The sequence below is a fragment of the Passer montanus genome, unplaced genomic scaffold (assembly GCF_014805655.1).
Source record: "Passer montanus isolate IOZ18808 unplaced genomic scaffold, ASM1480565v1 scaffold23, whole genome shotgun sequence".
In the NCBI taxonomy this organism is placed as follows: Eukaryota; Metazoa; Chordata; class Aves; order Passeriformes; family Passeridae; genus Passer; species Passer montanus.
Genome location: NW_024366926.1, coordinates 6,365,971 through 6,393,789, shown reverse-complemented (window position 1 = coordinate 6,393,789; position 27,819 = coordinate 6,365,971). Strand labels below are relative to the sequence as shown.

The 27,819-nt window shown below is 39.4% G+C and overlaps 1 protein-coding gene across 2 annotated transcripts in view; it reads right to left on the bottom strand.

The window, feature by feature from the left end:
* The window catches only part of BMPR1B (bone morphogenetic protein receptor type 1B), a 231,844-nt gene that overhangs the window by 29,578 nt on the left and 174,447 nt on the right, over positions 1-27,819 (bottom strand). For both annotated transcript variants that reach the window (XM_039710721.1, XM_039710722.1), the window contains one exon: positions 529-685. In XM_039710721.1, the coding sequence (XP_039566655.1) occupies positions 529-668 (140 nt within the window). In that variant the 5' untranslated portion in view covers positions 669-685. The remainder of the gene's footprint in view (positions 1-528; positions 686-27,819) is intronic.

The following is a 27,819-nucleotide window of genomic DNA, read 5'->3' as shown; positions in this document are numbered from 1 at the left end:
AAAGCTACAGCTAGTAGATAAAAATACTCAACGCTTCACCTCAAGATAGTTTTCCTTTTAGCATAGAAACACAAAAAAAACCCCAAAGCCTTAAGGACTTACAGATACAGCTGCTGTAAACAAAGACCAGGCTTCTTATAAACAGTATTCTGTTGAGAGTGATTATAAATTTATAAGCATTTATTGACATTTCAGTATCTCTCTATTAGGTCTCCTCTCATTAACTGCATGCTCCTTTAAAAACAAAGTTCAACCTTCAGAATATTCCATATGCAATACATTAAAACAAGTATTATCTAAAATGATAAATATGTGTATGTCCTAAAAAAACAAAGCAAAACAAAACAAAAATCAACAACTATGCAGCTGATGTTGAGGTAAAAATTACTTCTGATTTTTAGACAGAGTGAAAACCAACTCATTTACATATCATTGCTTAAACAAAAACTACAACACCCAGCTTGGGATTGCTGAGCTGCCAAAAGTGTATTTTCCTATATATCACCAACAGATATCAATCCCACAAACCTGCAGGTGTTGTTGACCGAGTCCTCGGGGCAGTGGTGGTGGCACTGGCAGGAGAGCTTCTTCTGGGGAGGAGCAGGGGCCGTGCTCTCACCATCTTTTCTGGTCTCCATGCTCAGCTTGCCAGAACTTCTCAAGGCCATGTTGTCTAGAAAACTGGCTGTAAGAGAGGAAGAAAAATAAACAGTTCTAGGCTGTATTGCAAGACTTGAAATGAAGGCTTTAAGCTACTTCTACCTATCAAAATTTAAGTTTTTTTTTTAATGAGCATTCACTACAGACTGATTTTCTGCAGTTTGAAATGATCGCCATGGTTGAGGATTATTGGACCTCGGTGGTATTAGATCAAAGGTACTGATGTTTGAGCTCTGCCACTGCCAAGAGATATATTGTGCTTTTATTATTATATATTGCACAGTACAGCTTTTATTCTAGTGCATTACACAGGTCAAATCCTTGCTTACACCTTTGAGTTTTCTTTATCTCGACAGAACTCTGCACAGATCTACATTCACTGAACACCATAAAAATCAGTGGGATTTATGGTACTCCAGGCAGAACAGAACATGGGCATGCAATTTAACAAAGTCTTAACAGAAACTGATGCTCTTTCAAGTTCAACAGCATGTTCTGTCACTGAATTGCAAAAGCACTGCTTTGGAAAACAAGGGAAAGAGCTCATTTCTGTAAATGAAAAGTCTATAAACAAAGTAAAAGAGAAGAATGTGGTTTTGGATGAACAGTGCTGAAATATATGGAGGTGATTATTTCTAAAAATATCAGAGCACTGAATCTCCATGGAGCTGGTGGAGTACAGCTGGAGATATTGGTGATAGGCTAGGAGATGTTTAAGCAACCTCCTTCCCCCAGCTCTACTCATAAATATCAGCTTTCTGTCCTTGTGAAAATTTTAAGCCTCAAAGACAAAAATGAGATTACCATGAAAAGCTTGAACTGGCAGTTCCTCAGTCTCCTTTTGGTTCCCGGTAAGAAATCTTACCAAAGGGTCACTTACAAGCAGCAGTCTCCAACAGAGTAGCTGAAGAGCAGGCTTGAAGTTCTTGATTTAGTGTTAAGTCTTTATAAACAATTGGTATTATAATTATTTTGATTACCCTTTACTCTAAATTTTTTCCAAATCTCCATCATCAGGACTGATTTATTGTGGAGCTGAAAAAAAAAAAAAAAATCTTTTTTAGCTCCCTACAGAGAGATAGGGTGGGCAAACAGGCGGAGGGGATGGGGACAAGCAGCTACACTTCAGGGCTTGGATTGCAATCAACAACTGAGGTGACAGTGACACTGAATGACCCTGAAGCAGGGAAAGGCTGGAGGAAGCATGGGGCTGTTCTACCAGTCCTTGCCCTTAGGAGAACTGAAAAAGCCCAGTCTGGGCTCCTGGGAGCATGGGACCAGCCAGGGCACATCATGCCTCCAGTTGCATATCCCTCCTCTCCTGAGCCAGCTCTGGTAGCACAGGATAGGCACAGATAGGCACTGGGAGCAACAACTGGCAGACAGGCTTTTGTTTTCTGCAGTGCAACATGGGACAATGCAGCTTATGCCCAGTAAAGTCAGAAAAAAGCTGTAAAAAAGCTCTGGGAGAAGTAGGGCTTTGCATGTAAGAACACTGCATTTAGAGAAGTGCTAGCCTTTTTAACACCATAGCCCTTCCACTCCTTGCACATTCCTTGCACAAGAGGTATATCAATAATATTAGGGTGATACACATGAAAGAGAATCATTCACCATGCCAGACTAATACTCCTATGAAACACAAAACTCATATAGCTTGACCTTTGCTCAGTACCTCTGTAAGCCACTGAAACCAACCGACTTCTTGATTAGCTCACCTCTTTCTAAAGTCAAGCCAGACTTTAGAAACCAGTTACAAAATGTATACAAGCCCCATGGCTTGTAACCCGTGTGCCCAGCATTAAGATATAAACTACATTCACGACACGACTGGCTGTCAGTCCCATACTGTTTTCACTAACATTTGGCAAAATCAGAACTAAATGCATGAGTTCACTCAAGATGCATTGTGTGTATGGATTGTTGTGTACTCACAGCTCTACCTTAAGATGAAGTAGATGCTTAAATTAAGGAACAATGCACTGTTGTTTGTTTCTCCTAGCATGATTAGGCAGCCTGTGCATAACAAATTAATATCAATAGATATTTGCTCCCTGGGTCAGAGGATTAGGAATTACACAAATTCTCTTTCAGTCAGCATTTTTTGTCAGTATTACTTTGTTACCATTGGATGGCAAATGTTCAACTATTAATATTCCTGTCACGGATTTTCAGACTTCAAGTTCATGAGGCAACCAAGTGAACTTCTAGCTCATAATAGTTTACTCTGTACATCATTTCCACAACTCTTTCTATAAGCTACCTGCAGTTTAAGCTGGGATCTTTCTCCAACAAGGAGTGAAAAGACAAAAGCTTCTTGGACCTAGCACAAAAAAAGGGGGAAAGGTTTAATTACATATTTGATGGTGACTGAATATGTTAAATTTAGGCAGCTAAATATCATCCTCATAATATATACAACCACAGATCATTCATTTTTCCACCAAGAATAAAAGAAGTCATACCTAAATACAATCTGTGGCCATCACTCACCAGTGATGTGATCATGAACAGCTTCTGCAAAACTTGCCATAAACAACAGCTTCTGCCCTAGACCTGGTTGCACAATCGGATATAAGACAGGTGGAAGTTGCTGAATTGGAATCACAAATCTGAAGTACCATCAAAGCATCACAGGTGGCTATTTAGAGATGTAGTTTGGTTTTGGGAAAATTTAAGACAGATGGGCTGACATTCGAATTTACACCTTCCAAGAGGTGAAATTAGCAATGCAGCCTAGTATTTTGCTTCCACCTAATCCCCAGGGTCAAAACTACTGCAAAATCATTGCAGTTCAGTGTCAAATATATTAAATCAAATAAACTAAAATAGGCAGGAATAAGACACTTTCAATCAAGCTCTTTTCTGTCTTCTAAAACTCTTCTCACTCTATTCTCTTGCCCCTTTCTAGCTAAAATGATGGGCAGATCTTTTGCCTCTGAAATTCAGGTGTCTCACCCAGCAGGTAACAATGGGGCACGTAAGAACTCTTCTCCTCCTACTCAGAGCTGACTTTCAACAAGGTCTCTTGACATCTACATCTGCTCGACTTCAGCACAGAAAGGTTTTCCAGCAGTCCCTTCCCCAAAAGGAAACGTGCAGGAAGGAACTCACAAGAGAAGTGGGGAGAACTTTCCAGCTTGGCAACAAGTTCCTCCTGATTTCAGGTGTGAAAAGCACAGTTTGGGATGGTGAACAGCTTGTTCATCTTGCATTTGCTTCTGTTCTATAACAAGCACAGGTTGGTCATGCAGACCTGGCTTTGTCCTTTGGGTTTTGAAAGCTCTCCTAGAGCCCTGAAAGCAAGAGATTTCAGGCTATTTAAGCTCGGCTGCTTCTTTGCTGTAGCCTATTCTGTTGCAGTCTGCTCATGATCAGCTTACCATCCCTTGGGAAAACTGCAGAAAAACAGTGGTATCAAAAATAAGGTCATTTTAGTCTGCTGAGAAAATTACTGTCTGCATCAGGGAATTCATCAAAGTGGTTGAGCACCTGAAGCTCATCATCAGACTGGTACAGATTCATCAAGTTCAGCTGAACTTCTCAGCTTAACTCTCCTTTTCCACTAAAATTCAGCATGTACAAAGCACCATCCACCACAAAGACTGGAAGTCAGCTGCCAGGGCTTTGATGTCTCTTTGGAGTGCTACTCCTGAGAAATATTTTCCTCTCTAGGACTGGGACCACTGAAAACTGTGATGTGATGGCCTCTGTTATGAATCTCTACCTGAGAATGGGGACTGTGTGCAGCATGCTACTGCTTTGTTCTTTCCATGTGTTAGTGTGTTTCTCCCTCCATGCTTTGGGGTCCTTTCCAGAAAGGAACATCTACAAAGATCCTGAATCCAGGAGAAGGAAAACAATGAAAATAAAGTGCTGTAAAATGAAAGTCATTCTCATAGTCATATAGGATAATGTTAATGTCTAATTTAAACCTCTACTAACCTTCAGAGTCAGCAAATAAACCTTCTTGGATACAATCTTCCATCTATCAGCACTAAGATTTGCAGCAAAATACTTTGCCATGTGGCAAACCCTTTCATGGCATTTCAGGGACTTCTGCTATATTTTTTTTAATGTGTGAGAAGCATCAAAGATCCCTGCTCCACAATGACAATGAAGTAACTATAAGGATGAATTCTAACTTGGTTTTAAACAATGTTGTTGTTTTCTGGTTTGACAGGTCTGCCGGCAGTGGTACCCCACACACAAAAGGAAAATCACCTATTTAAGCTTAACATTGGCTCATGTAGGTGCAGAAAAAAAAATCTGATCTAGAGAGCCAGTCTCTCAGTGTACATTCAGTCCTCAAACTCTCTGCCATGGCTGCCAACAAGTACTTCAGCCCCTGCCAATTGTAGCCATAGTTATGTGATTTGGACAGAAATTTCTCCACTAGAATCTGGATAAAGCCCAGTGACTCATTTCACACTGGCCTATAGCCATTGGATGGTAATGACTTTTGGGCACTGCTCCGATTCAACGAGTCTGGTAATGCAGGAGGTGAAAAGCTCTTTATTCTGTTTCTCTGTATTCTGTGATTTGAATTTTAAGCCATCCTGTTCCCAGAGGATGAAGAATTAGCAATAGTTATATTAACAGATTGATTTCTGTGCCACAGCTGTGAGATTTATGTGCTGTCTATGCAGTGAAAAAAGCAGATCTGTCATGACCTTGTAGGGGTTTGTAAGTAGTAAAAGTCGGACTTGCTCCTTTTCCAAACAGATGCTAAGGACAAAAAAAAAAAAAATAGGTTCAATACCATCCAATCAAGTTTTCTCAGTCTAATAACAACATCTGGCCACAGCACCCCCTGACTGGAAGTAAGGCTTACTGCTTCAGGGAAGACACACACCAAAGAATCTCTACACATCATGGACTAACTTGTTTCAACATGTTTCAACATATTTCAACTCCTCCTTTAAAATGGAAATTAAAGATATTCATACAAAAATGTCTGAACCATAACTGAAAACAAGCCAAAACATGGAAATTTTAAACCCCAAGATGACTTCATATATGTCCTGCACTAACCTACATAGTGTGCTTTTCCTCAAAACAGACTTTTATTAAAATAAAAAAACTATCTTGCAACACCCTGTTGGAGTTTCCTATGCCATATCATAAACCACAGCCTGATGACTTCCCACCAAGCCAGGGTTATACCATCAACATGATTGTTTTAGGAGAAAGGGAAATAAGTTATTGCTAACTCACTGTACTTTACAGCTCCCAGATAAAAGAATTTCCATGGGATATTTTTTGGCAAATAGTCAGTAATGAAAACACAGCACAGTTAAAAGACTTGAAATAAATTACACCTCTTAACTCAGCCTGATCTACTGTGTAAAATAGTCAAGAGGTAACAGTAAAACACTTTTTTATTGGCGATAATTATACAACAGAGAAGGAAAACTGGATCATGACAGTTTCCATTTGCTGGATAGTCAAGGCTACCATAAAACTCAAGGAAATATCAGATGTTGAGACCTTCATATTTTTGATCCAAAACCACAGTAAACAAAATCTGGCATTAATACAGCATAAAGAAATGAAAACAGCACACTTTGCTTTTCAGTGTGTGGCTATATTGCACTAGTGAGCCCAAACTGAGATTGGTATCAATCCGTGCTTGAAAACAGCTGTACCTTGATATACATTCACTGTAATAAACTGACATACTACAAAAAATGTATCATTGTAGGGCTTATGTATGATTTACACCACTTCCCACCTATGCTGGATTTCCTGTACAACAAAATACAGAGAACCTAAAAGTTGCTCTTTCTCATCTGTATATTTCAAAATTTGGGGTGGTTTTGTTTCTATTCTTAATGCAATATAGATTTAAAATAAAATGTACTTTTAAACAACCTGTCAAGGTTTTCTTAAAAACTGCTCCTCTCCATATTCATCGAATTGCTGCTGACTGCTACAAGTATTGCTACACGCATCCAGCACCACGTTAAATGATGTCTTTATTTATCAGGATTATTAGCTAAAAAGTTTAGCATGTAATGTAACAAGCTGTGACAAAGCCACTGAGAAAAGACCCTCCAAACTAATACCCACGTAATACTACTCACAACTTACAAACACAAAAGCTTCTTTGGTAACACAGCCCATAGAAAATGCACGTGTAATTTGCTGTCTGTTTTCCTCTCATTTCTGGTGCCCACAGTTAATCACTGATGCATTTTTCATTTGGAAGAAAATGGGAATTGGCTGGCACATTTTTATAGCATGTACCACTACAATGTAAAAAAAAGCAGAACAGAAAAGCAAATTTAAAATTTCTAAAGGAAAGTGCATGCAAAGTGTTTTATCCTGTCAGCTTGGACTCAGTAAAGTCTATCCCTATCCACTGTAATTCTCCATTAACAATTATTCCCCTGCTGTGTCAAACATTTTACTTAATTCTACCTTCTACAATTCTTTGGTTCAATGTGTAAATAGTCCATGACAAAATAAAAGCTTTGTAATGTAAGTTAGTCTTTAATATTTGCAAAGATAAATGAGCAGGTAGTTAATATAATTCTCATTAAGATACCAACACAATTTCTTTATTTTAATCCCTTTTCAAGAGCTGTATTTTACATAGCAAAGGTAAATGTGTTGGAGCTATCAATCTGGAACAGTTAAATGCAAATACTTCATAAGGTGAGATCCAAAATCCAATGTGAGAATAACTAATTCTTCTGGACACAAACAGAGATATTGAAGGTCATCCTTGCATCTGTCTTCAGTGCCAAGACCATCCCTCAGGAATCTCTGACCCAGAAGGACTGCTTTAAGGAAGATGTTCCCTTTGTCAAGGAGGACTGGATTAGAGAACACCCAGACAAATTTGATATCCACAAGGCCATAGGCCCTAACAGGACACATCCATGAGTGGTGAGAGAGCTGGCACACACCAGAATGAGTCTACTCATGATCATCTTTGAAAGGTTGTGGCAACCCATAGAGGTGCATGAGAAATGGAAGAAAGCAAATGTCATCGCAGCTTTCAAACAGGGCAGGAGCAGGAGCCAGGGACCTACTGGCCTGTCAGCCTGACTTCAATGCCTGAGATCAGCTCACTTGGATAGAGCACAGTGCCAGTAACACCAAGGTGATGGGTTTGGGCCCATATGGACAACTTGCTCAAGAGTTGGACTTGATGGTCCTTGAGGATCCTTTCCAGTGGGAATAGTCTGTGATAAACAGTCTGAGATGGAGAATCTCATCCTGGAGGCCATCTCCATCAACATGAATGACAAAAAATCAGGAATAGTCAACATAGATTCACTAAAGTTAAATTATGCTCCAAACAGAGGGTAGAAATTAGAGCACAAATATGTAAAAAAGGCAATCTGGATATTAACAAACAGCAGACTCTTTGCCACATTCTACATTTTTAAAAAATTTGTCTTAAAAATAGGAAGATTATTGCTAACATCCTATGGTAGTTATTTCTGTTTCTAAGCTGCAAATCACCACATATACTTGCAGCTCCAAGCAGGAAACACCAAATGTGATCACCAAGAGATTATGCAAATGTCACTACAAGTGTCTTGAAAACTCTTCTGAACAGCAGCAACAGGGGAAAGAATACACAGATGGGAAGCAATGCCATGTGATACCATTGCAGCTAATCCATGCTTTGCTATCTGATCTTTAGGAAAGCAGCAAAGATTGCACTGGGCAAGCTGCAGATTTTTACTTTTTATCAGATGATATTGAGATTGACACATTCAGACAATGGAATTTAAAAGAAACAGCAAGAGACAACTTTGACCTCATGGATCTCTTAGATATGTTTGATAAAACACTGTCACTCCTGTTGCCTTTTCAAAAGCGAAGAAACACAACAGCACCATGCGGTTGAGATAAAAATAGTGCCTGGAAGATAAAAATACCAGCTAGCCATTCTCACCTCAAGATCAAAGACTGCACCTGGATATTAAAATATAATTAGCATGTGAACATGCCATGCTTGCAGAAACCAGTGCCAACACTATTCAGAGGTGCTGGTGCCCTTCTGACTGATGGGGTTTTTCTGTTCAGAAGCAAATGTGACATAACCCCACTCAGACTAAAGAGCATTTACTTCATAAATTTACTTCATAAATTACCAACTCCTTTCTAATTTCTGCTGCATTGGTGCCATTCCCTTTTACTCTTCTCATAAGAACAAATTAAAATAGTGTAAATATTCCCAAAAACCAGCACTGTCATATAGCTGTTATGGTAAAAACATGCTATATTTTTAATGTTTGGTTGTTTTTTTTTTTCAAATTCTGTGGTCATATATATATATATATATATATATATCTTTTAAACTCAGTTTATTGATTAACTTATCACGCTCCCCAAATCTTGTGGATGATGATGCTTCCTACCAATTCCCCTTCCAACTTTTCCTCAATTGCCTTTCTTCCAGAAGGACAGATTATTTGGTGTCAGAAAAAAATAACTAGTAATAATTGATAATTTTTCATGGATTAATACCATCTGCTTCCCAAAATCCCACGTGTTTACAACACTCTCAGCAACTAACTCTTACTGAATGAAGTGCTCAAAGATCTCCAGGAATTTTTCTGCCTGGAGGCAAATGCCACCCTGACAGGTCACCAGGGCAAGCAGAGTTTTAAGCAACTGAACAAGTGACAGTATAAATTGCTGCCCTGTTAAGCTGCCAAGGCAGGGACTGCATTGAACTGACTGCTGCTACTGTTGGCCTCACCACACACGCCGTGCAGGCATTTGAACTGCATGTGTGGAAACCGTAAGTGATGAAGAAGATCTTTGTGCTCATGAACGAGGGCCGAGGCACAAACCTTATCTTCTGCAAACACAGCTGAATGCAACAGAAAGTGTCATTGACTTACTCACTTTGACAGAAAACAAACAATCCATTTAGAGGGGGAGGAAAGCATCTCTACTGCAAACCAAAATTAATTGCACGCATGGAACAACAATAATGAATTTTGACCGCAGACATAAGCACTACGGTTTTCCAGAAGTGTTTGAGCAGCCTAAAAGCATTTCCCTCTCTGAATGCTCCAGAGATGGTGTCTGGGCAGGAAGGGGGTGTGTGCCACCCATCAACCCATCAACCAGTGCCCAACCAGTGCCCACCAACAGGCTTCCATGCTCACCCACACACTCGGGCCTCTGCAAGAGGAGCAACCAGCCCTCAGCCCCACTGCATTTGCTTGCTTTGCTTTTTTCCAAATGTCATACACATGTATCTTCACAGCTACACTTCATATACAACCTCAAAACCCAAAAATGTGTATTGCAAACACACTTGGCAAGCTCACATCCCATATGCTCTTCTCCTCGACCAGAAGTTTCCAAGAGACGCATGAGCACCTTTCTTTCATTCTCTACAGATTTCTCTACAGTTCTCATCAAATGTAACTTTTTTTTTCCCAGTGCCCAGACAGATAGGAACAGCAATGAGTAGGAGAAAAAGTACATGTGTTTTTATTATTTGACTATTTTTCCAATTAACTAGCACTTCAAATGCATAGAACAGATGCAGCATTTTAATAAGCGTTACTGACATACACAAGCACTATATATCACCAAAGTTAGACAGAAGGGTGACTATCACCAAGGCTAAAACCAGAACCACCTCTGAAATTCAGGCCCACAATGCAAATCTGGCACCAGAATTAGCCTATTACTGCCAAAACATTTATTTTTAAATTAACTTCAAATCCAAAGGTTAATATAAAGAAGAAAAAGTGAAACATCCTTTTAAGTTCAAGATCAAGCTGATTTCCAAGTACTAGTTCTAAAAATCTCTTTTTCCTCGATCCTCACCAAAAAGGGTAACAGGAAACCTTTTGTTTTATCTGCAGTATTTTCTCTGTAAACCTATCACCTTCCTCCTTCAATCTAAACCAACCAAAGTGCACCTAAAGGCTTGCATGGGCCTCCTGACACTGGACAAACTCTGACCCCCAGTCCAAGTGAATGAATAGGAAATCTCCAGTGTGTGTGTGTGTGTGTGTCCCTGCAGGAGCCAAAGCTGCAAACACAGGACCCTGTGCACCACGAGCAGCTGGCTCCCTGCTGCCCCACATCTTGCCAGCACACCAGCAACACTGCTCTTTCTTCGGTCCCTCTCTGATGTTTCTGAAGAACCCACTGAACTTCAATGTTTTACTTTTTTTCCCCCCAGTCTCTTAAGTGTTCTGCTCAAGCCAGGCTTAAAAAAAATTAAAAATAATATAAAAGAAAGAAAAAAAGAAAAAGGGGAAGACAAGGTGGGGGAAAGCATAAGTGCTTTGTGAGCTGAAAAGCTAAAGCCTTCTACTTACAGGGAGTTTCGGCGCGCTTGCTACATCGCTGCCAGATTCCCCGAGGATGAGAGTCATGTGAGGAGGCAGAGGGTGGCTCTGCTAAGCAAACACAGCACCGTAGGCCGGGCTAATCCTGCACCTGTGGCGTGTTATTCAGCAGCAAAGAAATGTAGTCCAGACTGCCTCTGCTTAATACGGCTCAGCTGTTTCCCTCTGTGCTCACTTTGATTGTAAGCTGGCGAACAATATTATTCCAGCCAGGCGCAAAGGGGTATTCGGGCTACATGGGATGTGACAGCAAAAAGGCGAAAGGAAAAGAAAATCCTGGAATTACAAATAAAACAAAGATCCTGAGCAGTACAGAATTCCTAACCCTTTCCAGATGGCTGGCAACGCCTTCCAAGGTCGGTATATAAAATGCACACTGAAGTTGGAGCCTTCTGCTCCTCACCTCCCTTTAAAGTGGGACTACTTGTGATACAGGATACACCACAGTGGCCTGGCCCTCATTTACCCAATCCAATACGTATTTCTTGAGAGCACTGGCAAGAAGGTTTCCGTGGGGTTTTAGGCTTCTTATGGTACAAAAAATACCAATTGAGAACAGGCTATGAAAAGAAATGGTATGCAACCAGCAATTTGGGATTTTTTTTTCAGAGAAAGAGCCAGCAAAGAGGTTGTGAAGTTGCTACTAGGATAGGCTTTATCATAGCATATCACAAAAAAAAAAGCCCAGAAAACCCCCACAAAACCAAAACCGAAAAAAAAACCCAAGAAACAACAGCCAAAAAAAACCAAAAAGACCACACACAAACAACAAAAAAAGCAAACAGCAACAAAAGAAATCCAGAAAAAAAAAACAAAACAAAAAAACAGAAAAAAGCAAACCCAAAACTAAAACCAAACAAACCAAAAAAGACAGGAAACTTGATAAACTGCATCAAACAGCATCAAAACTTGGCCCCATCATGGAACAACAGAAAGAATTTCATTTCAAGGTAGAGTACACAGCCATTGAGAGCATATGATCCTGATATTTGCTGCACAAGTTGACTAACCACTGTTAAAATTCCCTGTAATTGTAATCCACACATGTTTACATAAAACACACAAGTATAATTTAAATACAAAACCGCATATATTTTTATTTCAGATACTTGAAATAATTTACTTAACTAAATCTGGTAATCAGAATTTATTCCAGATAATATGGTCATAATATACCACACCTCCTCCACACAACATCTGTCATTTCCATGATAGCATGTAACAGTCAGAGGTGACCAATAGATGCTGTTACTAATGTTTTTCTGATATTAAGCTGTAAACATCAGACATTGCAGTCACAACACACTCCCAGCATTTGTACTGAAATGTTCTTCTCTACAAAATGATACTTCAGTTTCTGCTCCATCATTCCCTAACCTAATTCCACGTTTGGAAACTGGTGATGAAAAAAAGAGATATCTGCACACTCAGAACTATGTATCAAATTTCTTGGTGGAAGGTTTATTGCAGCTGCTGTTTACCAATGGGATTATTTCCAAAGAAAGAGGAGCTTTATTCCTATGAGAAAATGCTCATAACTAATCAGGACCTATATGAACTTTCAACTGGTTTCTTATACAAGAGCTAACTCTTCAAGATTCTGACTGAAACAAGTAGGATATCTAAATATTTTATTAGAACACAGAGTAAAATGTAAGAAACAAGACTTTATGTAACATAAAATCAAAATAAGAAAGCTGTCTCCAATTTCCTCTTTCAAAAAATGTGAATGTGTTATTTTGTTGCCCCCAATACTAAGGCTTTTTTGGAGCCTTATAGATGCTTTTTTTAAAGCTATCTGATACTAGCAGAGGCAATGGCTAAATATTTCCTCCTCCATACTCTGGTCTGTTCCTGATTCACCCTTAGTTTAGAGAACTACCTGTAACTCTATCAAGACCACATGTACCAGGTGAAAAAGGTCTATGATGTCTAAATTTCTGCCAACCCAATGTTGAATCCTGGTCCTGCTAGAAACTCCTTGGTGCTCCTGGCAGCAATCACATTCCTCTCTTTAACTCTCCGAGGGCATCCTGCTCATTCTGCCTTGTGTCTCCTGGAGCTCATTCATGGCAACATCCAACAAAATCAGCTTCAGAGTTTTAAGCAGTAAGCTGTAAGTAGTTGCAAGTAGCTGTAACTACTTCCAACTTTTGAATTTGAAACTTCAAGACTTTTGAATTTGCTTTCTTGCGACACTCTGGCCTCTGCAGTGCATGTGGTGTTACCCAGACTGTGCTCTGTACCAGCCTGCTGTTCTGCTAACACAAAGCTCCAAACCTACTTCTAAGATAACATGAAAACTCAGAAAAACAATGAAAAGCATGGAAGCTGGAGCATAAACAAGACTGATATAAGTGTCTTTAAGCAGGAGCAGCTTTCATATACAGTTCTTTTTACAGCCAGTCACACACCTTGATGCTGACATTTAATTTGCTCTCAAAACAGTAGTCTAGGTGGCTGTGGACACAGAGGAATTAGAGACACAGACTGTTTTGTATATTACTACCTGAACTTCACCTAAAGCCAGCAAAACCTTCCTGCTAGATTGACTGTTTGAAACCAGAACACTGTGCTGGGTGAAATACTTCAAAGGTGACATCCACCTCACAACACCTATATCTGCAATTTCCAATAAAGACTCTTCTTGCAAGTTATAAGACTCAGGAAAAGGTCATATTGATGAGCTTACAGAATGTAGAAGAATATTAACCCCTAACACCACGAGGCATCATTGCTCCCCATATTATTTTAATTTGATGCATAAGCAAGGAACCTTTGTTCTCTATTATTATTGTAATAATAATAGAGCATTACTGATGGGTAGTAAATCCACTTGACTTCTCTTTCTTTCTTTCCTTTCTCTCTTCCCAGAACATGCACTTAACTCTATTAAAAAGGAAAGCTTACCACTCTCCATTCACAGCTAAGCCAAAGGTCAGGAAAATGTAAAAAACCTCATCTTTTTTTCATTAACAAATTTAAATGCCATATAAAAAGGCCTAGAAAAAATATAGTAATTGCCAGCTGCCTAATTATTTTCTCATCCTCTTCCAGGCCTCAACACAATGCCTTTCTTAGGCTGACTGCCAATAATGTTTCTGCAAAGACTTTGTGTTGCAAAATGTGCTCTGATGGGCAAAACTGAAGCAAATATAATAGCAATCTGATATTATTCACCTTAAATTATGACGGAAGGGGGAATATTGTGTCCTGTCTACTCCCTCTCAGGTTTGTATCCATATTTCTAGAAGAGTTCAGTAACAGGAGGTTGGAGGTTAGAGGTGGCCAAGGACAAATTTTGGTTCCCAATTAACACTACTGAGCCATGAAAGCCTTGTCTAGCAGGCGCCATCACATACAAACTATCCTCCCACTGCACAGGGCCCTTGCTCTCTGCAGAGTTCAGTGTCTCCTGGCTTGCCCAACAGTGTAAGCAGAGGGATCATTAGTTATGACTAGTAGAGTCTAGCAGATAATGTTGACTCTCATTTCAGGAACTATTAAGCTATAAACACTGCGCTGAAAGCCATTTATCTGCATTTTAAGATAAACAGAGAAGCTATTCAATTAAGTAGACTGCAAGAAATAAGCTACAGATGCCAAATCGAACAACTTTTAAACTCCAAAAGAGAAAATCCGTGCATTTAATAAGCACAACTTTCTATCAAAGAATTACTCACATGGTAGTTCATAAGCAGCACAGCTTAACCACTACACCATGTCTGATTTTAAAAAATACAAATAAAAGTGCAATTACAAAACAGTTAAATCCAAACAACGTAAATTACACTCACAATTTACAAGTTCCTACGGCAGCCACCAGTGATGGTGTACAAGGTTACAAAGAGGCAATTTTCATAAGGCAGTATTTACATTTTATCTCCACATCGCTACAATACAATTTGAAAATGAGATGCTATTCCAGACCTCCACAAATGAGATAAATGCCTAAGCTGTCATGTTCGAATCTGCACTTGATAAGGAGAACATTCTTCCTGAGATAAGCAAAAGAGTATGAAATTAATTTCTCGAGTCTTGCCAACCAACCAGATTTTTTAACTGAGTATTATTCATCTCTTTGGACATATCTCTATGAGATCTTTAAGATATTAGCTTAAAAAAAATTAAAAGAAAAAACCCAATCTCAAACCACTAAAAGGCATACCCATTAAATAGTTTCCAGTATCCTTTTAAAAGATGTAAAATACAAGACATTCTAATCTTAAAAAAAAAAAAAAAGGATTTTTTTTTTCCCTCTCCACACAAAAATTAAAAAACCTGATCTTTCCCCACACTTCCAGATGCCAGAGATTTTCCAGCCAGCTCTGAGGTCAGACAGGGGAACACACAGGTGCACCGTGCATCAGCAGCTGAAAGCTTGCAAGGTTGTGCCGGAATATGATCTGCCCCCTCTTCCCACATTCCTGCCGGCATTATGAACGCTCCCTGAAGGAATAATACCCTAATACAGACTAATTTTCCACAAACAGCCCCAGCCTCATTAAACCTCTTCTTTATCAGCATTGTTCAAAGCAGTTTTTCTGGTAATATTGAACTCTCCTACGCCCATCTAAAGAGAAAAGAAACTCCTTTTATGTTCTCTCCAGTATCGTTTCTCCTACTCAGGTCCACTGGCACTACACAATAGATTCAATAAAAATATTCAGTTTCATCATATGGTAGTAATGTCCTAAAGCTATGACATGGATTAAGAGAGAGAGAGAGTCTGTTCCAATAAAAAAAGAGATCACCCTCCCATCAGGATTTGATAGATTTCTGAGTGACTCCTCCCAGCAATCAGGCAAGCCCACGTGAACCAAGAGGACAGTATTCCTAAAGCAGGTGTTTTTCAGAACCTGCAATTCTTCACACTCTTTAAATGGCCTTTTACCTTTCCCTAGAAAAATCCTTTTGCCTTCAACAACATCACACAGACTCTGTTAACATGAGCAGCCTTTGCCACTACAATAATTAAAAATTTGCATGTGGCATCACCCAGCTTTTATTGTGGAGCAAAAAAAAAAGAGCTGGTCTGCATTCAAGCACCCTGGTAAGTAACAAAACTTAAGAGTGAGGTTATGACATGCTGAAACCAAAAGTGGGTCCTCTTCCCAAAGTGATGAATACCTGTGGCACCTTGTCCCAGATGCTCCATGATGCACCTTGCCTATCTGCAAGTCACTGATGTAACTATGTTCTTTTAAAACCATTTCTGTTTTGCAGGTGAGAATTTTTATTACAAGACTGACAGAAGAACGCCATCTGCAGACATTCCTTCTTTCCCAGCTCCATCAGATTATCCTGAATGGACTGAGACTTGAAAAAGACCAGAGGATAACACAATACAGAACAGAAATGCAGCCACAGGATTTCTGCCTGTCCTATACACTCTAATAACAACCCAGAAATGACAAAACCAGCTTTACTGCAAGTTTCTAGTTCAGAGGAAAACAGCACACCAAACAGTGCTGTATTTTCCAGTGATTCTTTTGCCTTCTATTCAAAGTACAAACAACCACAAGAGATTGCCCTGACTTCAGCAAAAATCAAAAAGAAGTTTCAACTAAGGCCAACAAAATACAACAGTGTGGGTCTTGTAGAAACTTCACTTAAAAGAAGGTGGCTATGCTCACCAATATGAATTTAAAATGCTGAAATTAATTTTTTCTTTCCCTTTTCTTCTTTTAATCTGTTTAAAAGAGAAGAAAATTGTCATCCAGCTAAGTTTCATTTCTTTCAGCTCCAGTCAATCTCTAAAAATACTCCAAGGCATAAGAACAAGGGGTCTACAGCAAATATGTGTTTCAAGATGAGATGCTGTGTAGTTTCAGAGAGAAAGAAAAATATTTTCCCAACTTTTTAACTTTTCTCTTGTATAAAATAGTGTATTTTACAGCTAGGTAAAGATGTAAAATTAAACTTCCTCAGTGTAATGCACTGCAGCTCACTACAAATACTGTTAACATACCTAAATACATGAATTGTGCAACATTTTCCATCAGAATATGAAAGGAAATAGATGCCAAATATAGGGTAAAAGACTATAAAAAGTAAGCTTTCTTCCATAAAATACCTGAATTGTTAAAGAATGTGTCTCACAAATAAGAGGTTGTTTCTATGCTACATCCTGACTATTGGTTTGATCAGTCTTAACTAAGAAATAAGGAAAAGTATTTGGAAATTCTGTAAATAGGCACAGAGATTATTATTTACCCAAATAATAAAGATATCTGAAATTACTCCCTCTCAGCTTGTATTTCTTATTGCTGCTCTTTTAATGCACCGCTGCTAAATCAATTCCTTACACAACTTTCAACAGAGGAATGGTTTGGTGAAGTCCTTTCCTATGTGGGGACCATACCAGATAAAACAACCATTATCACCGAGTTCCAGTCAGATAAAGAAGGAAAAGGGTAAAAACCATTTTTAAAGATGAATGTGATTATTATATACATTCACACTTTTCTACATGTATTATTGCATATTTCTACACCGCTTTCCTTTTCAAAGTTGCTTCCCCTTGGACTGAAGCTGGCGGACAAAAGTTCAGTCTCTGTGAGTTAAAGAACCAGATTTATCTGTATGTCCAGACAGTAGAAAAACCCTTCCAAAAGGGCAGCTGATTCACTCCAACACAGATTTCATGTTTTTCTTCCTAAGTTACCACCATGCTCAAGGAAATACATTTCAAGTATTTAGTAATACATTCAGCAAAAAATCAATGTAAACACCTAAACATGCATGACATCAGAAAATATGTCAGATTTAGTAATTTTCTTCTCTAAAACACACCACAGTTAACTAATCTTACCCCCAAAAAATGATTCTTTAGAACGCTGCAGGCCCCTACACTGGAAGCACCTACTTTGTCCACCAACAGAAGTGATATGGAAAACACATGGCACAAACCCAGGAACAGCAATCGGAAATTCAGCTGCAACTCTGACTAATGTTTGCCAAATTGACAGTGAGACAGGGCTGCAGGAGCCTCCTCAGGAGCAGAGCCACAAGGCATGCATTCCAGCAGCTGGGCTGTACCCAGAGAAGCCAGAGGGAACATTAATGGGGGGAAATGTTATGGGTATCCCTCTTATCTTTGTCTTGGAAGTTAGCTTAGAATTGGAGTTTAAAACCTTGACTCCACACATGAGAAAAACATGAAGCTCACATCAAGCCTAGAGATGGAAGTGTTGGTAGGCAAAACATGACTTCTCCACTAAATGTTAGCCACCTAAAACAAGCAAGAACAAACCTTTTAATAGCTACTTGAAAGAATAAGCTTAATAAATTTATGTTCAGAAAATCTAAAATACATTCTGAGAGAAAAAAAAAACTTGTACTGCATATTTTTCTTACTCAGCAATAGAATTTCTTATATAAAAATCATTGTAATAAATCAACAAACCTAAGAATCTACATTTAAAGAAAGCGGAAAAAGAGGAAGAGTTAAATACAAATCCAAATTTGTCATTTATTCTGCATCCTGCTGGCTGCAGTTTCAGTAGGTGAAACACTCAGGATAGAAACAACCCTACTTCTTCAGTTTTATTCTCATCAGCACCATTGATGTGAGTTATCAAACTGAGCAGATTCAAATCCAAAGCTCACTGTGTTTCAGAAAGGAATCAGTAATTTCTGTTGGTATAGCTTTAGTACAGGGAACAATCTAAAATTTTCAACCCTTCAAAAATACTAAAGTTATAGAATGAAATCCCACACTTTACTGCAAGCATTTTTAGTTTTGCCATCACCTGCAATGGGTTTAGCATTGCAAGGAAAGATATCACCTGCAGAGAATTCCTCTTCCTTTCTCTGTCAGTTAGAGAAAATCAATTAAAAAATTTATGTAGTGAAGTAATTTCCCTGCTTTTTTCCTGTATCTTAGCTCCCACTGAAAATAAATTGAGTCATTATGTTAAAAATTAAGGTGAAATAAAGACCAGAATGCACTGCAACAGATTTACAGGGTCCCTTTTGGATTTACATTCACTGTTCTGTAACCCACAAAATACTAGGGAACCTTGGGAAGAAGTGTAAACCCTTAATCTAAACTTAAAAACCTCACACCCATTCAGAAAGAGATGATTAGCAACAAAAGTATTCTAGCATCATATTTCTGGTTCCCTTCACTAGTATAAAATGATTTCAGATTCAGCAATATTATTAACCAAGTGTTTTAAGACCACTTTTTCCTTTTCCTGCAAAGTTTCTCCTTCTTAGCACTCTCAGGAGTATTTGCTTCTGCCAAAGGTAAATTCAGTTCTGCCTGTAACAATCATGCAAAATGAGGCTCAGCACACTTCTAGCAAGGAACAGATGTATTTTATATAGATCATTGTATTAGAATAGTTGAAAATACTGCCAAATTACAGGTGAAAAAACCCATGCTTTTCAAACATGCTTACAAGAAACCCGCACAATCATGTTACTCCATCTGTATGTTGTATTACTTACAGAAGTTCAAAATAGTTCAGTAAAACAGATTATTTTTTTTTTTGTACACCTCTTTTAGTGAGCTTTCAAACTATAATATATGAACAAGGAAAAAAAAAATAAGGCACCCCATTGAAAAATAACCAAAAAATCACACATCTTAGAGATGTGGGGGGAATGGGGGAGAATCTGTTAAAGAACAGAGGCACTAGAAAATTTCCCTTAGAAATATCTTCTCCCTATCCCTGAAGAATTTCATAGTTTTCCTGTATGTCAGTATTAGTTGCTTAATTTGCCCTACAGCAGACACAGATCATCCCACCAGTATCTCCTTCCTGTCACTTCCACCCTTTTCCAGGAGAAAGTCAGCTCAATACTCCTTCCCACTTCCCCCAGCAGAGGATATCCAAAATCCTCCAGATGACATCACAGGGCTGTCTGACAACCTTTCCTCAATAAAGCCAGCCATAAGATTTTAACAGGCTGACACTCAGCTTTGTCTCAACAAAAGGTGTCCAGGGGTTCACACAAGGAGAAGAGATAGAGGACAATGTGCTCAACTATTAGCCCTGCTTATGAACTTCTCAACCCACCCTGCAGCAATCAGGGTATCAGCAAAGGACTCCACTTTCACAGTAACACCAGCTAGGGAGCAGTTCTTGCCAAAAGAAACACCCCTGTCAAAATTCCTCTGCCAGCAGGGATGTGCAGGTGTTTCCCCACTCCTCATTTTGTAGTCCATTGGTTGAGGGACCTCTACATCTTCTAGTCCCAAATCACATCTGCTGGGAGTTCCCTAAGGTGTAGAGGATTATTGTTAACGAAAAACAAATGATGGAAATTGAAACCTAAATAATCAAATTTAGGCTGTAAAGAAAGAAAAACTGGCGGCTGGTGGAATTTGGACAGGTGTCCTCTCCTCCCATTTAAGCCATCAAAACCTAGTCACCAAAGTTCCCTCCTACATAACACAGATACAATAATAAAGAATCATTTTCTGGACCCATCTGTCCAAAACACATTTGGAATAACAATTCTAAAGCATCTTTCATTCTTCCTATCCTACGGGCAGCTTACAATCAGGCAGTAAAGGAGAGGTGACACACTGTACTCCCACGGTTTGCATACATTTCAGTTTTTGCACTTTGTGTTCTTTAAAGACATGAATTAGAAGCAAGTATTTTCCTGCATGTGCCTTGTAAAGCAAAATAGGACACAATGTCTGAAACACTTCACTCTGTATACTGTTTTGATGCCTCTTGACAACACCAGACACAGTGATGCTCTTTTGCCAGCCGCGGTCCGCAGGACGCCGGTTAAGAGCTTTTTTCCCTCCACAAAAAGCTGTCTAAAGCACAACTTCTTTACCCTCCCACTCCAAAGATGCGTCTCAGGCTGCAGTAGATTTTCTCCTTTCAACCAGCAGCTCTGTGACACAACCCAGAGGCTGAAGGAGATGTAAACTATTTACCCTGCCTCGGTGTAGGTTATTTTTGCAAGCCAGCAGGCCAGCCTCCCCGGGCCATGTTTGTTTATAAGGCAAGCGCTTCCCGCTCCTGCAGGGCGCTCGTGGAAGGAGACGCCTGGGAGATTCTGTTTGAGGAAAGCCACTGAGTGATCTGATCTGCATTTCTGGCAGGGGAGATGCTTTGTTTAACTTGAAAATAGCTTCAAAAAGCAGCACAGCAAGTGCATTATCCCCGAAGAAGCTGGTGTCACCAATAATGCTGCCATTCAAGTGACAGAAGACACTTCTATGGAGAAGTTCAAATGGAGGTACAAAGCAACCTTAAAAATCTCCCAGTTAAAATGTGGGTGACCTGGTTTCACATGGAGGCTCTGTACTTTCTCTCCCTCTCTCTTTTTCACACTCACCTCTGTTTCTCCCTGGATGGCCCCTCTGTCAATCATTATGCATTTTTGTTTGTTTATTTGTTTCTTTTTGGTTTGGTTTTATTTTTTCCAATAAAATAGGTGTGCCAAACCTTCAGAATAATTGTGTAAGGAATTTTCACATTTGGAGACCACTAAAAATAAAAATGGGAAATAAGCTTAAGTAAGTTATTGAAGCTTCCTCCAGTTCCAGCCAACCTGTAAATGTAATTTTGAATGCATATTGTTCAGATCACATGATTTAGTTTATTTTCTAGGTTATTTACTCCTTCTTGAGATCATTGTATTTTGGGTTTTGTTGCTTATAGCTAGGTTAATGTTTACATGGAAATGTCATTTTGAAAGAAAAGTATTTACATTTCACTGAGAACAAGTTGTACTCACACAATTTCAAAAACCCTGCACTTATTTAGTTGAAACTATTAGTCAAATGCAACTCAAATTTGTGAGTACTTTGGGCCCAAACCCAAACATTTTTCTGCTAGTCTTTATTTTCTAATGCTTTTTAATTTTCTTAACTTTTCAACTCTATCCATCATATCACTTCCTAGTTTTCTAGGAGAAAAATTAAGACTACTAATGATGAAAAAATATATTGGGAATTTCCTATTCTATCTATACATTTTAATGGGATGCTAAGGTCACACATTAGACTAAAAAGAAACACAAGACAAGCCAAGGAAAGTGTATTTTCTCCCAAAAGTGGAAATGCTGGAGTGTCAGTGCTTAGAAAATTTAATGGAAGTCACATGACATACTGAGACAGTCAAATATCTACAATTATGATAAAAACTCACAAAAGCCCTATTTAGATGTGAAAATAAAGTGATCTTCTTGGTCCTAGCTAAAACAAGTCAGCATTCTAGCATCCTCTCAGTATTTAAGACTTTGTCACAGCAGGCAGCAGAAATTCAGGAAAATATCAATTCCACAAATTTACCTCAGAGCTTTGGTCTCACAAAGATATCAATGACTCACTTAGAAGTAATTCTGGGTTTTAATAAAACTTAATGCAAATCACATTATTTTTTTTTTTTTTTTTTTAACATGTATGGAGGCTGCTATTTCACACTGGTGATTAAATCCCAGAGGTGAAAGAAGGGTTTCAGCCACAGCTGGGGCCAGCCCTGCCGGATAAAAAGTATCATGTAGGACACACCACATATTTCCCACGGAATCACAGAAAAGTGGCATTTTGAGAGGAAGGGAATTGTCCAGTAGCTCTCCTTCAGTAGCAAACCTCACTCAAGCCTTTTCAAAACATTCAACTTTGTGAAGGCTGATTGTGCTTCTCTCCATTTATTTATTAAGAGACAGCAGGGAAGAGAGAAGGAAATAACTAACATAAAATATAGGTGGGATGTAGAAACAAGGCTGGCTGAGGATGATGTCCCTTCTCCCACTGCTGTGTTGCAGTGTGCACTGTTCCACACACCATGCAAACTTCTTGGGGCAGCTCATTTTCACTTCCACCACAGCTTCACTTCTATTAGCACAGGGCTGCTTGAGCTTAGTACTGAAGGAGAAGGTTTAAAGATGCCTTTCAAACCCTGCATGGCTCTCTGTGCAACACAGCTACAAGCGAATACAGTCTGCATTTGCTAGTAAAACAACTGTAAGCTTCAGCATCAAATATCAGACAAATTCAGCACTGATTACATGGCAGTCCTGATGTGTAAGTCTCTACTAAGCTACAGGACAGCCTTAAGAAAAGCTCTTCAGTTCTGGCAGCAAGCCTCATCCCCAGTTTGCACTTTTAAGGGTAACTTCAGCATGCTTCACATAGCACGCTACTGTTAACAACCACTCGTCACTCCTTTCCTGTCCCCTCTGCTCTCAGCCCACCTGGCAGGGTCATTACTTAAACCAACAGAAATACACTTTTCAGTAACATTTTCAGGGTATTAAATACCTTTTCAAGATCAGAATGTATCAGATGCCCAGCTTTTTTCCCCCTGTCTTTCAACAGTTAGTGTTCAAAACGTCAGTCATGAGTGACATTGTGTGGGATATTTTGCTGTTAGTACAGAATAAATATTTAGGTAGAGAACATGCAAATCTATGGGGCAAATCTTAAGTAATTGCTACTGACTGCAGTGAGTAGTGCTGCAAAGGGAATATACAGGTTTACTTTAAATGGTGTAATATATTATTATTCAAAAATATTTGCCCCTGAAAACGGGACCAACTCATGCAACAGTCTTCATTTTCCACAGAGATCTGTATTTGCATTACTATATCCTGCTAGGATAAGACTGCATGAATGTTGTTCCCTACAGAATAATCTGAGAAGGCTGAAGAAAATCTCACTGGAATTAAATTTTGCCAAAAACCACCTAAAAGAAAACCCCTCTTTATTCACCAGCTCAGATATTAACCTCCATTTATGCAAGGCATTATAAATGAAACTTGCTCACACTGGATATGTGTCTGTACTTCAACCATCTTGTTGCCAACTGTGTGGAGAACAACGTGAAGGTGCAGAAAAGAATGGATTTAATTATTTTATGTTGGGGGTTAGTTTCAAGTGTTTGGCAGTAGGATTTACTTCCATGCTCTACAGATCAGAGGCAAAACAGCTATTTGAATTCTTTCTCCATTATCACCTTTCTGTCTCCCAGAAGCTCACCTTTATTCATTAACAGAAGAAAGAGAGAGGTGAAATCCTCTCAGTCAAACACTGCCTTTTGTTTCCTGCAATATACTGGGATTACTTTTGTATGAGGACAGAATGCTGCCTTTTGCTGGGATTTTGTACAATATATACTATCTATTATTTAATTATTTTTAAAATGTTTGAACCAATGACAATTTGGGGCGAGAAACTTCTGAGTCTAAGCACTTGGGCTTTAAACTGTTGTGCATGTCTCCACTGCATCTTTTAAAGTGAGACTCCAGTTCTCATCTCAGTCTTCTAAGTGCTGACAGAAATGCAGCCTTCAAGTGCATTGCTGTTACTCATACATTGAATAGATGCTGATGGACACATTCGCAAGCAGACACATTCAGTGTATAGAAAACAGTGAGAAATATTGTGGGAGGTGCTGAAACTGAAACTCTAAGCTCTGGCATTTCCTTCAGAAGGTATAAAACAACACAGGAATCTTAGGAAGCACTACTGTGATGAAAGAACCCAATAGCAGAGCTGTGTGAAACACCCTAGACAAATAATGCTTGTTTGGTTAAAATGAGATACATTGCTAAGGCCCTTTTACGCTATTTCATAGAGAAGACCATTCTCCAGGGCCTGAATAGACTGAAGAAATGTTAGTGTTTCATTTTAGAAGTCTTAAAATTATTTAATAGATCATCAAGATATTAGGATGTTTTTTCCAGCCATCCAATGCAATTAATTTGCATCTATTGAGACCCAGATATTCCACAGGAGCACTAATGTCTTTGCAAGGGCAAAGATGGGAGATTACAACTCATTCTCTCCTCTGCATGCTGCCTGAATGTGCACACTGCAGACTAGAATAAAAGACAAATTTCTGCATTGCTGGGAAAAGCAGCTGGGTTTAATTGTGTGTAAATTTGCCCTGCAGTATTTTGTCCTACCTACTGAACAGTAAACTGTCACCTCAGTCATCCTCATAGGCAAAATAACAAAGGAGCTAATCCTGATTAGGTCTAACATTGTCTGAATCACATTTATGTTCACCCTGAAAAAACAGGTCACAGAAGTTAATCCAGCCTGCAAAAATTCTAGAACCAGAAAACTCATCAGGCAGAGTACAAGTCATATGCCAAATCACCTGACATGAGCCATACACCGCATCTTAGCAAGAATTAACCCACTGCAAAACTTTAGCCATTGGCAACCTCCTCAAGTGCCTTCCTTTCCACTCTTTTCCTTCCCAAGTTTCCCAGGAACAAAAATAGAGCTAGGAATACATAAAGGAAGGTGAATTGCATCCTTGTATACGAATTCTTCAAAAATCTGAGATTTGCTGAAGATTCTTAATCAAAATGCCTAAAAGAGGCAAGACTCTGCAGGGAGAAGCTTGCGTTAACATAACCTTTCTGAGGAAGGTAAACAGGGAAAATGAATCTGAAAAGGTCCTCCAGGAGAGCAGTTGATAAAAGAGGTTCTCTGTAACAGCAATCAGGGGAAGCCTAAAGTTTATCTAAGGGAGGCTATGTTTTATTCCCTCTCAGGCTTGACCAGACACTGTATATTGCTGCTCACAAACTGGCTGGACAAGAACATGTGCTGACAGGCTGGATATCACCAAAATGAAGGTGTCAGCCTTACTCTGAGATCACTCAGATGAACTCAAACTGAACAATTGTGGAAGCTCATCCAGAAGCATTTCACTGCTAATGGCCAGCAAGCCAAGTTGCTGGTTTGCTCATTTCCTTCTATGAATACATGCCAGCACACCTGAATCTTGCAGCAGAATAAAGGAAAATCCAGAAAGCTGCTGCTAAACTTACTGCTTATAATGAAATCACTCTGAGATCTTTTTATGCAGATCTTTTTTGGGCCGTTTTCCAGGATGAAGCAACAGCTGTCTTTGCCAATCTCCTCACAGGCAAAGAAAATTTTCAAGATTAATTGCTCTGATAGAAAACAGGAGATTTTTTTTTTTTCCTTTGCTTTGTTAGTGTGGCTTCTCCTGCAGTCAAGTTTCTATCCTAGAGGCTCTTCCAACTGTGAATTAATTACAGGTTTGATAAGCTGCATACCTGTTGTTCACAGAGATCAGGAATGGTAAACTTAAACCCCCCTTGCATTTCCTAGAAGACTTTATTTCCTGGAAGACTGTAAAATTAATTTCCCACTTCTCCAAGAAAGCTGATGGGAGGCAATTGCTGATGTTCTCCCATGGTTAGAAGTGTAGCAAAAGGAGACCACTGCTGAAATTTGGGCTTTAGCAGAGGACAAGGGCCTGAAAACATGGCAACCTTTGCTCTTCTCCTGAAGAGCTTCCAACTAACCCATAAATGAAAGTAGCAGAGCCCATAATCTAGACTGGTGGGTGCCCTTGATGAAACCCATGCTACACAGGATGTCGTCTTTTTTAATTAGGACATTTAACAGATGGATATGGCCAAGAACCAGAATTGCCTGTTCTCGTTTAAGAATAAGCTCTCCACCCAAACAAAGTATTAATGTGTCACTCTGTATAATAAATACATGACTTGCTATACAAAGAAGTAGAGCTGAATGGATTTGGCCTTGTCTCGAGCTAATTTATTTTAAGTCTATATATATAACAAGTTCCTCTGACAATGAATTGTGTAACGTCTACAAGACAAAAACCGGCACACTTCGTTAGCTACAGAAAGACAGGTGGACTGACAGAAACTTCCACTTAGTGCTTTTTTGGCAGCCTGCCATAGCTTGAATGGGGGCAATTATGAAAAAATTGAACATGTGACTTTAATAAGCTGCAATATAGATCGCTGTCTGGTGGAAGCGAAGCTTTACAGTAAGTTACTCTGGGTCTAGTCTTTGCTGCTAAGAACAAATGTGTTGTTTCAGATGTCAATCATTTATTCCTGGTACTATTTGAAAAGGTTAGCAAGAATACTGACATGTGGAATTGCAGATGACACGAAGCAGCCACGGCACTGATCTCCCTCCACATCCTGTGAGAGAGATAGCCAGGCTCGCTCTGTGCCAGTGGGGAAGTACCTCCCTGAGCACAACAGGGATGTGGCAGCAGCACCTGACTCCAGGAATGCACAGCAAAGAGCAGCAGCTGCTGCTGCAGAGGTTCAACATCAGCCTCTCCAAGTGGAGCTGCTCTCAGCTCACCCTGAGCATTGGACACTTCACAGATAAATGAAAAATAATCTTATAAAATATCTAGGATGGACATGTCTTGATGCAAAGGTGTCCTTCAGGGGTTTTACAGTTCAAGCTCTCACCTCCAGCAATTGAACTATCTGTGAGTAAGACAGCAAATAATCAATCACTTCACAGTCACCATGAGGTAGGGAAGGCATCACTGCAGCGTGTTCCATGTTTTGAGCAGCTTAAATGAAAGTTGAGGTTTGGATGGACCACCAAGTCTCCTGGCCAACCAAGGGTCTTCCTTCCCTGGCCAAGCACAACCTGCCTTTTTCAAGAAACCTCACGTTACCCCCCAAGGGGATGCTCTTTCAGCAATAAATGTCTGCAGGGAACTTCTTCAGGACTGAAGCAGACCATTGATTGGGGAAGCACTCACTGGCCCTCTAGCATGAAAGCCTGCCTACATGTGAATCATAGAAATCCAGGCTTGCTGGAGCTGCTCACATGGGAATGGAGGCAGAGAGAATGACTAGATCAAGAGCAGCAGTGGTCCCAGACTCCCATACAATTTTTTCCTAATTCCCTATTAGAAGAAGCAGCAGAACAGTTTCTCCCCATCCCCACACCCACCTGCCCACTCCAGCTCCCTCCCCTGGCAGCACTGAGGATGTATTTTCATGTGCTGCCACTGATACTGTTATATTCTGTAATTTCGACTTGCTCCCAAACCCTCTGTAAAAATAG